The sequence below is a fragment of the Ovis canadensis genome, chromosome 3, assembly GCF_042477335.2.
Source record: "Ovis canadensis isolate MfBH-ARS-UI-01 breed Bighorn chromosome 3, ARS-UI_OviCan_v2, whole genome shotgun sequence".
Taxonomy (NCBI): domain Eukaryota; kingdom Metazoa; phylum Chordata; class Mammalia; order Artiodactyla; family Bovidae; genus Ovis; species Ovis canadensis.
The window spans coordinates 76,264,877-76,282,028 of NC_091247.1; the positions used below are offsets into that span (position 1 = coordinate 76,264,877).

A 17,152-nucleotide genomic window follows, 5' to 3' on the forward strand; every position below is an offset into this window, starting at 1 on the left:
GGGGTATAACTTGAAAAACTGTGAATAACTATGTTGTACACCTGAAACATACAATATTGTACACCCAGTATAGCCCAATTAAAAAGTTAACAGCAGAATAAAGGGTAAGTTTTAGTTTCTTTTTTATAAATGTTTTTTATTTTTTAAACCTTCTATAATGAACAGGCAATATTTTTATAATTAAAAAAATTAAATAAAAATTCTGATTTTAACCTGAGTTCTTATGATTAAAAATACTGATCTTTCACATACCTTTGAGAGTTCGCACCTGGTTCTGCTTGAGTACAGAGCTTAAGTAGTGAGGTGATAAAGACCCACTGAAAAAAGATAAGACAAGCACACTCATTAAAAAATGTTTTATATTTCACATTTTATAAAACTTAGTTACAAATACAACTAGTTTTTACAATAAAAAACAGTTTTTACCTTGTTTTCTTTGCTAATACTATTCAGTTTAGCAAGAGTCTGCCAAAGCAGAAAGAGCATAAGATCCAAGTTTAAATCACAACTATTTGGGTGTTCTTAGGCAAAATAATTAACCCTTTAGTTTCTTCATCTGTAAAACAGGAATAATTAAAACTCCCACATAGGGTTGTTGTGGTAATTAAATAAGAACATTAAATTTAAAATGCCCAAAACAACAGACAATACATAATAGTTACTGTTTGATTCTACACTGGATGCCTACATTTGATAAGATATTAATACAGGTGTTACTACAGAAATGAAAGTGTTTATCAAAACAATGTTTAAAAAGAAGACTGTATGGTGATGACAAAAAAAGAAAAAGTTCCTGATTTAATTAAAAATATCAATTACAAATTAAAATTTCTATATTTATGAAAGAGACCAGCAGTTTCTTTTTTTTTAATTTCAAAAATTTTTAAATATTTTTGGAACAAACTTTCCTCTTCTCTGGAATTTGTGATAGTATTTTAAAAAAAATCTGTTTGGCTAACTAAATTGAAACTCTTATTTCTTAGTCACAGTTTCATATACACTATAGTTCATTCTCTTCCTCAGACTTAACCAATTATGGCATGAAAGGACTACACAAAGGCATGTCAGATGGAACTGTCATTTTCTCCAACAATAATATAGAGAAAATGTTTCTAAAAATATTTTAAAGTCAAAGATTACAACCTCTATGCTGTTGTTTATCTACCTGTTTTTAAACCACAAAATCATCTCTATTTAACATTTAAACATATAAAGAATGAAAACATGAAAATGTTTCATATCAGAGGCACAGGAAAGTATATTTTTGATGGTATACAAAACAACTGTGCCAATTCTCCCATTTGATTTTTAATAAAAAATAGCATTGCTAAATAAAACATTAAAGTAGTATCAACAGAGCTTACCATTAGTTTCCCAACTACTGTTCTTTTAAACTAGGACATCTCTTAAGTACCAATACTAAGGAAAGTATCAACTCCCAAACAATGAGAATATAAACTCTGAAACATCTTTTCAGAGTTTCATTTCATAAGGATAAACTAGTTCTTTTTATAATGATCCTTCTAATCTACTAATACGGTAAATAAGTTTAAAATCTCAATAAGTATTATGTATATATAATGCAGAAATTTCAACTTTAGGCTAATTTTTTAAACTGTATCAGCTACAAACACTCCTCTAAAAGTTATATAATACTTTAATTCCTTGAACACTACATGAAATGTTGGTAACTGCTGTAAATGGGAGTTCACTCTTCTACTTTTGTGAATGCTTCAAATTTTTCATTTATTATTTTACTAAAAAGCTTTAAAAAACTTTTTATAGACTACCCTTAAAAGTATTTTGACAAAACTGTCATTTTCAACTCAAATGAATATATATAATAGAGTTTAAAAATAAAGATTCTAAAGGCTTCTTTCAAAGGCAACAGTCAGATTTAAAGTCATCATTTTCAGATTTGACTTAAAATGGGAAAGCTATAAGATCAATTTAATGATCACAGAGTTAGAAAACAAAAGGCCAAGGAAAAGCATATTTGCCAACAGAAACAAATCAAATAAAAATCCAAAGCATTATTTTACTTGACATTTAAAAATTTGAGACTTGAACATAATTTTCAAATATTAAACATGCTGTGAAGGGAAAAAATCTTAAAATAGAAAAATGAATATAAGTATATATATATAAATGCTGCAAACAAACTACCTTATTTAAAAAATTTTAAATATACTTCTACTTTCTTGTGTCTTTAGGTCAGTACTAGTACTGCAGACAATGTAAACGATCTGATCTTTACAAAAAGGTTTCAGGTTATACCTCAATTCATATTATCACTATCTTCAGAGTTTAGTTAGAATATATTAATACATTTTCCAGAATTTATGCTCTCAATTACACAACATCTCAGTTCCTAATAAGCAAAAATGCCTTAGTCTAATGTCTTATCCGTAAATAATTCTCTATGTAATTAAAAAAAAAAGATGAAAAAACCCTCACAACTTAAAAGTTATTCCATCTCATATAATGAAATCTTATATATTGCCACTGACATTTACATCTTAGATCCTGTACCTTTGTGGTGATGCAGGAGGGCTGTAAAATGTGGATTTTGAGGAGAAAGGTTGCTTCTTCAGTGCCTGCATAAGGTTGGGTTTATATTCTGGATCAACACACCATAAGGAACCTTTTCCATTAACCTAAAATAAATTACATAAGAATTAGTTACCTGGAATCAGACACAAAAAGCATCTGAATGTTTTTCATAAATGTGTGGGGGAACAAAACCCAATAGCACCTTTTGAATACAATGCAAACACTGAAGTAAACTTGCTAGCAATGAACTGTGTGATTAAAAGCCCTGGAGGCAGACAGCCTGGGTTCCTATCTCCAGCTCTGCCATTTACCCCCTGTGTAATTTTAGGAAGGTTAACTAACTTCTATTTCTCTGGGTCATTATTCCCATATTTGGAAGGTACGGATAATAACATTACCTACCTCACAGGGTTGTTCCATGGGTTTAATTACACATAGAGTACTCTGCACACTGCATGGTCCATAGGGCCACAAGACCACAACACTCTAGGACACACCATTCACATCACAGTTTGTGAGAATGATACACAACACCAAGCTATGCAGAGAACAGCATGAAGGGCTATACATGATGGCCCTTCAATTAGGTGGTGTCATTCCCCCCAAAGTGCTAAACAATATGATACTGGGTGATGCATCCAAAAATAATTATTTTTATGGCATTAACACTAGTGTTTATTTTCCCATTTAAACTGCTTAAATTCAAAGCAAACAATTTAATGAAGATATGGCAAAAGTCTCAGAGAGTAAAATAAAAAAACTGAGGGATGGAAAAGACTCTTGTAAAAGATAAAAAAGAGGAAAAAATACCATCCCTGCCCTCAAGATGGTTAAGTTACAACATTTGAGGGCCTTTTGGATAATAAGGTAAGGGGCACACAAGCCCAGATTTCATGGAAATAGTCATAAGAATCTAAAAATAATAGAAACGTATGATTATGGGAAACTAGAGAAAATATAAACAGAATCACCCACTAAATGGCAGATGAGAGATGCCTCAAAGGATGGCTTGCCTGCTCCACAGTTTCCCTAATATGACGGAACAGCTCACCAGGAAGGTAAGTGGACAATATACCTGAAGAATATCACTAAAATGATCTAATGTGCAGGCGAAAGACCAGACCAGGAGATAATTCCTTCAAAGAGGTTTGAAAAATGCTGCATGTTTTACCTCCTTTCTGCTTAGAAGGTCACACTACGTATTAGCAGGTTGGCGGTGGTTTAGTCGCTAAGTCATTTCCGACTCTTGCGACCCCACGGGCTGTAGCCTGACAGGGTCCTCTGTCCATGAGGCTTCTCCAGGCCAGAACACTGGAGTGGATTGCCATTTCCTTCTCCAGAGGATCTTCCCGACCTAGGAATTGAACCTGGGTCTCCTACATTGCAGGCAGATTCTTTACTGACTGAGCTATGAGGGGTTCTAAGTAGTCTTGCTTTAATTAAACCTGTTTTGTATTAAAAACACTGATGTAACTGATGAATATGAATTCTTATAGAATATACTTTCCTAATGTTAACACTGAGAAATGGGTTTTTTTCTTTTGGTAGGAAAAAATACAAACATTGATTAGACCATGAAGAAAAATAAATCTTATTTAAAGGTCACTTTAATGCAAAAAGGAAAAAAAAAACCCAATTGCAAAATTCTCTGACCACTTGGAAATTTATAAACGCTCTTGAATTTAAAAAGATATCCAAACTATAATTACATATTACAAAGGGCATAAGAAAACATAAAAACTAAGTGGATGTGGTCAAATACACAGACATTAGTTGAGCTAGTTAAATGAAATAACTGAAGAATTTCAGGAACTGTAACATCACCTGCTAACTCTTCCTTAAGGATACACCTATCCTATTTATTTAGCTGAACATCCCTCCCTATCTATCAACCTGAACAGTCTGACTAGAAGAACATCCCTACAAATGTACCACATGGACCCGCAGCTTACACATAGAAGCCCACAGCCATGCAAGAAGGAGGTTCAACTGCAAACTCATGCCACTTCCCCAGAGCTGAACACCACTTGCACAGAAGTTAAAGAGTATAAGCCTTGAAGAAGAATATCTACCTTTGGAAACCTGGCTCTGTCACTTAACAGCTGTGTAACCTTTAGAAAAATGTCTATGGTTCTCTGTGTATCAGTATGCTCAAAATATATATAAAACTGTACCTTCTGGCCATAAGTCCTTAACACCAAATACTACTATTGTTATGTTTTATGTTCATTTTCTTTGCATTTTTAAAAACTGTTCCTCTTTCTTCCAGTCTAATATCATTGTTTCTATTCTCTAATAATTTGTTTTTCTGTTTCTACTCCACTAGATACTGACATTAAATTTTAGTAAATATTTTTGAAGATATTTAATCTTTTGAAGATATAAATATCAAAAGTTAAATATAAGGTATAACCTGAACCCTTCTTACCATGGTATACAAAATTTCCTCACAAGATTAGTGAAATTCAAACTGCTACTAATTTTTGTTTTTACATTACATCTTTTCTATTTCAAAAACCCCTTTTGAAAGTTTGAATTATACCTCACAACATTAACAATTATCTAGACAACAGTAAAACTGACCTGTGTCTTATTCCCCTGCTCCTTTCTGCTTGTATAAAATCCCATATGATGTAAGCTATTATGATTGCTGAAGATTTAATGTGATGAATTCCAGGGTGCTTCCATTTCCTGAACTGTTTTCAAAGTAACATTAGTCTACTATTGAGGTTTTTTTTTTTAAAAATCTCTGAATATCATAACTACTCTAGCAGAACAGTATAATGAAAGAACGGTTTCACAGATTTTAAAAGTGAAATCTTAAAACACTGATTATTGACTGGCTATATGACATTGGATTAATAATTTAATCTCTATCTGTCCTCTAATTCATATTTTATCTGTAAAAAAACAGACCACTTCACTGAGTTGTGATGAGATTCAAATAAGATAATTTTTATGTAAGTGACAGAGCTGCAAAGTAAATGAATACTAAGAGGTTGTACTGAAAATGGCAGAAAGTCAGTTTATGTTCCTATTCTTTTCTTCTAAGAGATGAAGGAATTTTAAAAACATAAACAATAAGAACAAACATTAATTAATTTTGAATATGAGACAGAAGTTAGAAACAAGAATTAAACTGATAAGGGAAAAACACTTTTTTACTATACTATCAGATGAAACTTTTTCTGGCCTGTGGCAGCAAGATATCACATGAACTACATTGAAATTTTAAGTTTTTCCAAAGGAAGTCAAATTTCTACCCATGTATTTTTGAATTAAGTGATGGACCATCCCATCTTAAATTAGATGTAATTCCAATCACTTGGCCTAAGTGGTAAGTGTATTCTGAAGATGGAGAAATAAAACTTTAAAGTGATAACACCCACAATATCCTCTGTTCCCAAACCACTTCAGTTTCATATAATTATTTTTTATATATAGATTAAGACAATTATTTTAATGATTCCAACCATGTTCTATCTTGGTATTCCTAAGATTATACTCCCAGAAGCTGTTTAGTTCAAGTTGACTTTTAAAATTCTATTGTGAGAGAACTGCAAATTATTTTGATCATAGAAGAATCGGTATTTCCTTGAAATAGCAAATTGGAAGCACTAGTACTGAAAACTTGCAGTTCAGGGCAGTTAAGTATCTTGAGTAAGGTCTCCAAATAACCGTCTGTTTTGTGTTACCATGGCAGCACTTCCGTTCCCTGAGCCCGTTCACAAACTATCAGTAACAAGACAGAATTATGTATTTGTTAATCTGTGTTTTAGAGTCTAAAGCAAAAAACTTATTTTTAAATCTAAGTCTCAGTTAAAAACTATGCCTCTTTATTAAGTTGTGCTTAGATGATAGAACACAAATATTAAAGTTTAAGAAGTATTAAAGTGAATATGACTATTACAAGAAATGCTTTTTTGTGCAGTGGAAACAGGAAATGTGCATTCTCTCATGTACTATTTTGCATTTTGAAACTCTAAGGCTTTTGGACATATTTGGTAAAGAACCACCGAAGGTTCTGAAGAAATAAGGAATATACTGAGAATTGAACTTTTAAGGTTTATCTTAATGGAAGTTGTAAAGAACATTGGGAGAAGAAACAAGGTTCACTATTCCTGAAATGTTTTCATGTACCCGCACTGCACATTTTAATATCCCCCTCCCCGACTACCTTTTTCAGTGTTTTTCAGAATCGCTGAATTTAAAAGGGCATTCATAATTCTTGCTCATAGTGTGAACTTTTAATGGTGGCTTGCATGACTTCATTTCTTGGGATTCAGCTATTGAAGCAAATCACCACCACGAAAATGTACACCCTGAAATTGTACTAAATCAGGCAAAACTTCTGATTTCACGTTCCCCAGCTAAATTCTCACCTTAAATATTTTAGTTTGGCTTTTATAACAAAGTTTGAAAAACAAATTTTAAGACTTCAATGTTAATGTTCAAAACATAAAAACAAAACAGAAACACCTTGCATAGCTTTTCTGATTTAAAAATTCAAAATAACAAGCCAAGATTTTTAGGCCTATCTTTTGAGAGTGGTAACTATGGTATGGATGAGGGCAGGGAGCTAAGCAGCAGCCATAGCAGGTGACTAGGTATCTATATCAACCTGTAGTTTGACCTGGACCTTTGTTATCTTGCTTTCTTTTTTGAGATTATCATCTCCAGACAATTACTCATCAGAAAAAGTGCTTTTCAAGGTTGCCAAACCTAATGGAAATAAGTTTAACTTACTTGCCTTTTGCAGGTTGAAAAAGAAAAAAAATCAGTATTTTGAGGTACTGATTCAAGCAGTATTTTATTAAAAAAAATAAAATAAAAACAAACCACAAGCACTCCCAATCTCACTTGAATGTATCACTTTTTGTCCAAATTTTGCATTTAATGACAGAATGTTGGCAGCTTGAAGATGGCCACAATAGAAATATTTATATCACAGAAATCGGCAAAAGTGATACCTTAACCCTCATCCAACTGTTAAATATTCAGCAATACACCACTGTTCATATATTTTTAATTCTAATCTTTTGGCTGCTACTTGATGCTAATCAAGTTTTTTTTTTTTTTTTTCTTTTGGCTGTGAGATGCAGCATGTGGGATCTTAGTTCCCTGACCCATATCAGACCTGCATGCCCTGCAGTGGAAGTGTGGAGTCTTAACCACTGCACTGCCAGGGATATTCCCAATTCCAGGTTTTTTGTGCAACATTTGACACTGTTGCTCATTCACACTTAAACTTACCCTCGCTGGCTTCCATTATACCATACTTTCCCTAGACCCTTCTACTAAAAACCAATGCTGATGACTAGTTTCTTTTATATCTTGCCATAAGCATAAATACAATAGGTCTAAAACTAGAAAATAATTAACTGATTCTGTTCAAAAAATAAAATCTAATGATGCACAGTAGAAAGAATATATCCAAAATTTTCAACACTTTCAGTCATCTGAAAGGAGAGTCTGACTGATAGGGGAATGTGTTTCCAAAATGACTTACTCATATGTATATTGAGTCTGATTTCCTTGCCATATGGGTCTCTCCATAGGGCTGTTTAAATGTCCTTATGATATAGCAGCTGACTTCCCATACAGCTAATTGGCCAAGAGCCCAAGATGGAAGCCATGTCTTTTACGACCTGGATTCAAAAGGCACACTCCATTTCCATAATATCCTCTTGATTACACAAACCAGCCAAATTCTGTATTGAAGGGGGACTCTACAAGGGCACAAATACTGGAAGGCAGGGCTCATTTGGGGGCTACCTTGGAGGCTAGCTAGCTATAACAGATTGATCCTTAAAAATTGCTGAGGCTTTTTAATGGCTGAGCACATAGCTGGGCCTTCATAAATATTCCATGTGTAGTAAAGAATGTGTTAAATACGAATTTATTACATAGCAATAGATAACTAATACAATCTCCTTTAATCATAAGAAAATGATGTGTCCAAATGCCTTGCTACCCAGGGTGTCTCATGGATTAGAGGCATCAGGATCACCTCAGAGCCTGTTAGAAATTAGAAAGCCTTAGTCTCCATCCTAGATTTGCTGAAGAAGAATCTGTATTTTAACACGATCCCCAGATGATCAGTAGATACTTTCAAGTCTGAACAGCACTGTCCTATGAAATCCTTCAGTTATCTAAAGATTTAATTACTTGCTTTTTAAACTTTTATTCCAAATAAAAATTGGAGCTTTCTGCTATCACTTGGGTTATAGAAAACTACAAAAGAACAACACTCCTAGATTAACAAGAAAAAAAAACAAAATAATCTACAAACCATAATTTTTTTATGAGCCTGAGAATTTAGGCTGCAAGAAGAATTGATTTTGAGGTGTGACAGGTCCTGTGAGGAGGGATGAAACATAAGAGCTGTTTCACTTTCGGTAGAGCATGGAAAAAGTGGCAGTCACGATAAAAAGTAAGAAAACAAAATACTCAAGGGGACCTAAGGAAGACACCCTTGGAGATGGAGATAGATGTGTTGAGCCGACTATGGTCTGTGGTTAGAGCAAGGTTATCAGGCAAAGCTCATTCATGCTCCAGGCCCTGAGTGAGTATAAGGTAAGATCAGGTGTCCGTTTGGGAGAGGCACTAAACCTGCCTAAACCCTGGACAAAGCAAATAAGAAGCAAAAGCTGTCTGCCACCGAGAGAGAGACAAAGTACCCTCCCTCACCCCAGTCACCAGCAAAAGACAGCTGCTGTTGGAAGAAAAGTACAAAACCCAGTTATCCTCACACTTTACTGATACTAGGCAATGCAGTATACATCATATGGAGGACAGGAAATTGGCTCATGCCCAAATGCTCCAAAGATACAAAGCAGAGATCTGCTGCTCCTGGGAAATGGTCACTCACTTGTACCCAGAACTTCCCACTGATATTAGGTAACATTTACTTACCATGATGGGAGTGGACAAGAAACTGGCCTGAATGCTGGGAACAGTGCTGTTCAAAAGGAATTTATACAATGACAAAGTATCTTATATTTATTCTCTCCAGTATACCAACCACTAGCCACATGGAGGTATCTGGCTACTGATAAGTGCAGCTCTGGACTTCACTGGGTAGATGGGAGTCCGCTCATGGAAGAGACAGGGACGTCCCACACTTGAGACACAGGCACACAATAAGCCTGCCTGACACTAAAACTGGAGAAGAACCAAGAAACCTCTCCTGTTCACATCAGGAACCCTGCACCAAGTAACAAGGAAGAACAATCTATTGCTAAGGGAGGAGCAAGAGTAGAGAGAGAAATATTTAACTCCCCTCCCACTTCTAAGTTAAATGTGTCACAAACTGACAGATAAAGGTGGAGCAGAAAAGCTAAGAAAAATCACCTGACATTCCAGGCCTCACACTAAATACAAAGTATCAGCAGTCTCTCCACAGGAATGTAAAGACTATGGTATAGCAAAGGTGACTATGACAACCACAAAACCCACCCAACTCAACTGTTAACTAAATTGATCAATACCTGTCCATACTAACAACATGATAGAAGTAGAGACATATCTATTTCTTGATAGAAATATTCTTTACTTCAGTTTCTACCATTTTTTCACAGGCAATGTCTGATATTTACTGCAAAATTATGTGACACACAAAAGCAGGAAACAAAACGATTAACAAAACCAGGCCCAGAGATGATCCAAATATTGAAATTATCATACAGACACTGCGACTATGATTAATTTGTTTAACAGACCTAGTGGGAAATTTTTAGCAGAAAGATGAAGACTATTTTTTTTTAAGGAAAATGAAAATACTTTAAAAAAAATGAAGATGATTTTATTAGGGTGATCATCAGAATGGATACAAGAAAGAATAAAACTATACACAGATCAACAGAAATTATCCCAACTGAAACAAAGAAAAAAAGAGTAGGAAGAGGGACAGAGCAATCAAGAGGTGAGACAACAGCAAATGGTCTAACATATTTTCACTTGGAGCCCAGAAGTAGGTGGTGAATCACAAGAAATATTTGAAGAGATAATGAGGAAACAAATTTCTAAGTTTAATGCCTGACAACAAACCACAGATCCAAGAACGTCAGAAAAACCAAGGCAGGATAAAATAAAGAAAAACACACTCAGGCACATTATAGTCAAACTGCTAAAAAGTAGTGATAAAGATAAAAATCTTGAGGACAGTAAGGAAAAAAAACTACAAACAGAAGACCAAAGATAAGAATGTCAACAGACTTCTCATCAAAAACTATGCTACCCAGAAGACAAGAGACTAATGTCTTAAAGTATTTAAATAGAAAACAAATAATGTAATGATAGATTTAAATCCAACCATATCAATTACACTAATGTAAATGATCCATATTCCAATTATAAGGCAGACACTGTCATATTGAATAAATAAGAATATATAAATACAGCAATAAGAACATTATAGAAACTAAGAACAGAAAGTTTGGACATTAAAAAAACTAATTAATAATCGAACCACTTTTTTGTACACCTGAAACTAACACAACATTGTAAATTAACTATGCTTCAATTTTTAAAAGTTAAAGGAAATAAAAAGGAAATAATAAACTCCTAATTTATACCTAATTTGTACCTTTAGTAGACTGAACATAATTCTGCTAGATTTACATCAATACTGAAGAAATTCAAAAACATCTGAGATGAAAGCAAATGGTAGACAAAATTAAGTTCAAGCTGAAGTAATCTGACTTGACTATTTTTTGTCTTCCTTTGACTTCCTCATATTTTAAGATCTCCATGCTATTTCCCCCCACCTCCCTAAATATAGCAACGTTCATAAACACTGACCTTGCCATGGCTTCTTTCCACTTTCTGAAAACATTTATTCAGGGACAGATTATGTCGAACAGAATTCTTCCAGCCAGTTGGTGCAGTTGCAAAATACGGGAAGCGGTTCAGAATCCAGCTATAAATTTCTTTGACTGGCAAACACTTATTTGGAGAGTGTTCAATAGCCATATAAATGAGAAGACTAAAGGAGTATGGGGGCTTTGAAGTTGCTGATTTTTTTTCTTGGTTCTGATAGCACGATGGTCCAAAGGATGGCACGTCATCTCCTTCTATGTCATACAATGGACTAACAATTGGAAGACCTTCGCTTCCAAAGCTGAAGTTTGTTAGGAGATTAGTACTTTCGTGAAGCCAGTTCAAGTTTGTGAGTTCATCATCTGCTGACTCATTGTCCACTAGAGTGGCCTTTGGCCTGGCAGCATCAACAGCTTCAGGCAAACTTCCCATTTTGTAAATCTGGCTCAATCCTGCAACCTTTTCAGCTCCTGGAGTTTCAGCTCTCTTTTCTGGAGTCATTCCAATTACTGGACCCATTTACTCTTACAGTTCTGTAACAAAAGAAACAATTATCAACCAATGTTATACTTAAGATTCATAAGCACATGGAAAAAGGAAACACAAATTTAAAAATCCCCAAATCAGAGAAATTTTACAATCAATATCCCATATAATATTTAAGTATAATATTTGTATAACAAATGCTAAAGGTTATAATACAGAACTTATTTCATGTTATTTGAAATGGCTATAAATAAAATGCCCCGCTATAGCACAATATGTACAGGTGATATTAATAAAGTTGAATGTATTCTGAATACTTATTACAGTCCCTAGCCCATAACTGCCTAGTAAGTAATGTGTGCTATTACTAAAAATGAACAGATTATATCTTTGAATTCTAAAATTCTAGAATCTATTCATCTATAATTTCACTATAATCACAGTGAAATTAAGTCATACATAAGGCTCAAAATAGATAATAATCAAATTTAAAATAAGCTCAAACAGTAATTCCAAACAAACTCTTTCCTCAGATATGATTATAATACTATAAAGAAATAACTAATATTTTTATAGTATATCATACTAAAAAGATAACATTTCTTAATCACTAAATTCATTACTAGCAAAATATATTTACTACAGATTTATTATTGTAAATTCCAGTATTTTTAACTCTTCCTTCTATATACTATCTCATCAAATACTGATGGTGTAAGGCTGGCATTCTTAGTAAACTTTGAACTGTCATTGCACATTGCATTTTCAAGGGGAGGAAAAAAAGCTGTTTCTAAGCTATCCTTTTATATTTCTATTCTCTCAATGATTTTTTTTTTTTTTTTTTACTTCTGAAACATACTTCAATTCAAAAATCTTACTATGGAAGAATAACTGACCAAAAGGGAAAGTGGCAGAACTAATGTGCCATTTAATTCATTTTCAATGGTTCATCAAGGTACCTCATTTCCAAATTCTGTGAAAAACCCTCTACGTATACTATTATTCTATTCATCTTCTTATACTTATGTAAGTGAAATAAGAGAAGCAACCCTGGGATTTTATTTTATTGAAAACATAGCTGGCAGGTTTCTCTAATTATGAAAACTGGTCAATGCTGGATATAAAACAATCTGGATTCTTGTAGCTATTAGATGTAGTCTCAGAATACCCAGTTATCAGTAGCATCTATCAGCTAATATTTGGGGTGTAAGCCATTGTACTAAATACTACATATTGTATCTCAAATGACTATCAATTAAAATGCATAAAATTTTTTACACTATCACTTAGTTCTACATATGGTCCTTTTCCCCCCACTGTGAATCCCATGATAAGAGTCTTTTACTTTTGTACTCCTAATACATCATAACAAAACACTGGGCATAAGGAAGCACTCAACTTATAATTCCAAACTGAAATGAACTTATAAGCAACAAATACCAAGTGCTGTGCTACCTGCTTTTAAAAGTTACTTTATTTTTGAAACAAATCATTAATGCTAGGAAATATCCCCACTAGTTACAATCAGAAAGCTGAAAATCACTGTTATGGAAGCCAAGTAAGTAACTGCCTAACATTCTAAAGCTAATAAAAAGTGAAGCCAAAATTACAAACTAGGCTGAGTTCAAGATTCAAGCTTTTTTGTCCATTTGAATACACTCAATTTCTTAAGGAACATTCATTTTTAGCAACACTACTTAAAACAGATACTGTTGACAGTCTCATCAGAAACTAATTCAAATGGTTGCAAATATGTCATCCTCTAAATCACAAGCTTAGAATGAAATCCCATTACTTTAAGACGCAAGACAATACTATGGCAGCAAATGTGCCCAAGATTACATAAAGCATTGCTTGCTTGCTTACTTTGCCTCAGTTGTTGTGTTCAACTCTTTGCCAGCCAGGATGGCAGCCCTCCAGGCTCCTCTGTCCATGGGATTCTCCAGGCAAGAATACTGGAGTGGGTTGCCATTTCCTTCTCCAGGGGATCTTCCCCACCCAGGGATTGAACCTACATTTCTTATGTCTCCTGCATTGGCAGGTTGGTTCTTTACCACTAGCGCCACATATAGCGAAGCAAAGTTGAAAAATCAAGCTGAAAGACTGACATCCTCTTAGTTAGGATCAGTTGTCACTCTGTATCAGTTGTCACTGTATTTTCAAGGAAAGAAAAAGCTGTTTTTAAACCATCCTTGATTAGTACTTTAGAATACCAAGTCCACCAAAATAAATAGGCAAATGACCTTTCCTTACAGATAAGTATATAAATAACAAACATATAGATAGATATGATAGATGGAGTGCCTGATGAACTATGGAATGAGGTTCATGACACTGTACAGGAGACAGGGATCAAGACCATCCCCATGGAAAAGAAATGCAAAAAGGCAAAATGGCTGTCTGGAGAGGCCTTACAAAATAGCTGTGAAAAGAAGAGAGGCAAAAAAACAAAGGAGAAAAGGAAAGATAAAAGCATCTGAATGCAGAGTTCCAAAGAATAGCAAGAAGAGATCAGAAAGCCTGCTTCAGCGATCAATGCAAAGAAATAGAGGAAAACAACAGAATGGGAAAGACTAGAGATCTCTTCAAGAAAATTAGAGATACCAAGGGAACATTTCATGCAAGATGGGCTTGATAAAGGACAGAAATGGTATGGACCTAACAGAAGCAGAAGATATTAAGAAGAGGTGACAAGAATACACAGAAGAACTGTACAAAAAAGATCTTCACGACCAAGATAATCACGATGGTGTGATCACTAACCTAGAGCCAGACATTCTGGAATATGAAGTCAAGTGGGCCTTAGAAAGCATCACTATGAACAAAGCTAGTGGAGGTGATGGAATTCCAGTGGAGCTATTTCAAATCCTGAAAGATGATGCTGTGAAAGTGCTGCACTCAATATGCCAGTAAATTTGGAAAACTCAGCAGTGGCCATAGGACTGGAAAAGGTCAGTTTTCATCTAATCCCAAAGAAAGGCAATGCCAAAGAATGCTCAAACTACCGCACAATTGCACTCATCTCACATGCTAGTAAAGTAATGCTCAAAATTCTCCAAGCCAGGCTTCAGCAACACGTGAACCGTGAACTCTCAGATGTTCAAGCTGGTTTTAGAAAAGGCAGAGGAACCAGAGATCAAATTGCCAACATCTGCTGGATCATGGAAAAAGCAAGAGAGTTCCAGAAAAACATCTATTTCTGCTTTATTGACTATACCAAAGCCTTTGACTATGTGGATCACAACAAACTGTGGAAAATTCTGAAAGAGATGGGAATATCAGAACAGCTGACCTGCCTCTTGAGAAACCTGTATGCAGATCAGGAAGCAACAGTTAGAACTGGACATGGAACAACAAACTGGTTCCAAATAGGAAAAGGAGTACGTCAAGGCTGTATATTGTCACCCTGCTTATTTAACTTCTATGCAGAGTACATCATGAGAAACGCTGGCCTGGAAGAAGCACAAGCTGGAATCAAGATTGCCGGGAGAAATATTAATAACCTCAGATATGCAGATGATACCACCCTTATGGCAGAAAGTGAAGAGGAACTAAAAGTGAAAGTGAAAGTGGAGAGTAAAAAAGTTGGCTTAAAGCTCAACATTCAGAAAGTGAAGATCATGGCATCTGGTCCCATCACTTCATGGGAAATAGATGGGGAAACAGTGGAAACAGTGTCAGACTTTATTTCTTCGGGCTCCAAAATCACTGCAGATGGTGACTGCAGCCATGAAATTAAAAGACGCTTACTCCTTGGAAGAAGAGTTATGACCAACCTAGACAGCACATTCAAAAGCAGAGACATTACTTTGCTGACCAAGGTCTGTCTAGTCAAGGCTATGGTTTTTCCTGTGGTCATGTATGGATGTGAGAGTTGGACTGTGAAGAAAGCTGAGCACCGAAGAATTGATGCTTTCGAACTGTGGTCTTGGAGAAGACTCTTGAGAGTCCCTTGGACTGCAAGGGGAGCCAAGCAATCCATTCTGAAGGAGATCAGCCCTGGGATTTCTTTGGAAGGAATGATGCTAAAGCTGAAACTCCAGGATTTTGGCCACCTCATGTGAAGAATTGACTCATTGGGAAAGATTCTGATGCTGGAAGGGATTGGGGGCAAGAGGGAAAGGGGATGACAGAGGATGAGATGGCTGGATGGCATCACCGACTCGATGGATGTGAATCTGAGTGAACTCTGGGAGTTGGTGATAGACAGGGAGGCCTGGCGTGCTGCAATTCATGGGGTCGCAACGAGTCGGACACGACTGAGCGACTGAACTGAACTGAACAAACTTATGTATTAGAGAATATTCAACTTCACTGATTATTAAAAAATACAAAACAAAAATGTGACAGTAAGTATGATAATATACTTAGCATAGTGTCTGATAAACACAAATAATTAGTAACATTATACAAGTTTGGTTGCCTAATGTCAATGGTTTCATGCTAATGCTCAGTTGCTCACTTTTTGCGAACTCGTGGACTGCAGTCCACCAGGCTCCTCTGTCCATGGGATTTTCAGGCAAGAATAGTTGCAGGGGCAGGGGCGGGGGGGGGGCAGTCTGGGGCGGGGGGGTTGCCACTTCCTTCTCCAGAGCATTTTTCCAGACCCAGGGATCAAACCTGTGTCTCCTGCATTGGCAAGTGGATTCTTTACTGCTGAGCCACCTGGGAAGCCCGATCACCAGTTTAAAAAATCTATAATACACAATTTTGGGCAAGGACTTGGGGCCATTTTGAAAAACAAGATGGCAATATGCACCAAGAATCATTAAAAATGTCATATTCTTTGATTCAATGCTTCCACTTATGAGTCACTCCAGTGAAATAATCCTAAATCAGAGAAAATATTCTCTCCTTTTCTTTTACATACACACACAGATGTTTATCCAGGAATTATGAAAAAGAAGAAAACTATAAAGTTTATATATTTTATTAAAGAGAAATAGCCAAGTAAACAAAAGCACATCTATTTAATCTAATATTTAGTAGTCATTAAAAACGAAAATTATGAAGTAAAAATTGAAGATTGTGAAGTAAACAAAAAAACTTCCTAAAAACTTGGGGAAAAAAAAAGTAGGAAATATACAAGAAGTTAACAGTGGTTTATATAATAACTTGGTAATTTTTTTCTTTGTTATATTTTCCAGTGTTTAAGATGTTTATTACTTTTATAGTTTAAAATGAAAACAATATACTCAAGGCAGAAAAGGTTGTGTTAGATTATTTTTAGTTGTATTTCCATTTCACACAAAACAAAATCACAATCTGATCAAAGGCCTCTGTCAAAAACAGA

General features: G+C 35.0%; 1 protein-coding gene across 3 annotated transcripts in view; it reads right to left on the reverse strand.

The window, feature by feature from the left end:
* The window catches only part of FOXN2 (forkhead box N2), a 58,145-nt gene that overhangs the window by 13,400 nt on the left and 27,593 nt on the right, over positions 1 to 17,152 (reverse strand). For 2 of the 3 annotated variants that reach the window (XM_069580453.1, XM_069580454.1), the window contains exons 2-4: positions 11,356 to 11,906; positions 2,533 to 2,657; positions 253 to 317 (exon numbers count right to left, since the gene is read on the reverse strand). In XM_069580453.1, the coding sequence (XP_069436554.1) occupies positions 253 to 317; positions 2,533 to 2,657; positions 11,356 to 11,892 (727 nt within the window). In that variant the 5' untranslated portion in view covers positions 11,893 to 11,906. Of the gene's footprint in view, positions 1 to 252; positions 318 to 2,532; positions 2,658 to 11,355; positions 11,907 to 13,725; positions 14,887 to 17,152 lie in introns of those variants that run through there. The other variant, XM_069580455.1, reaches the window with a different exon arrangement.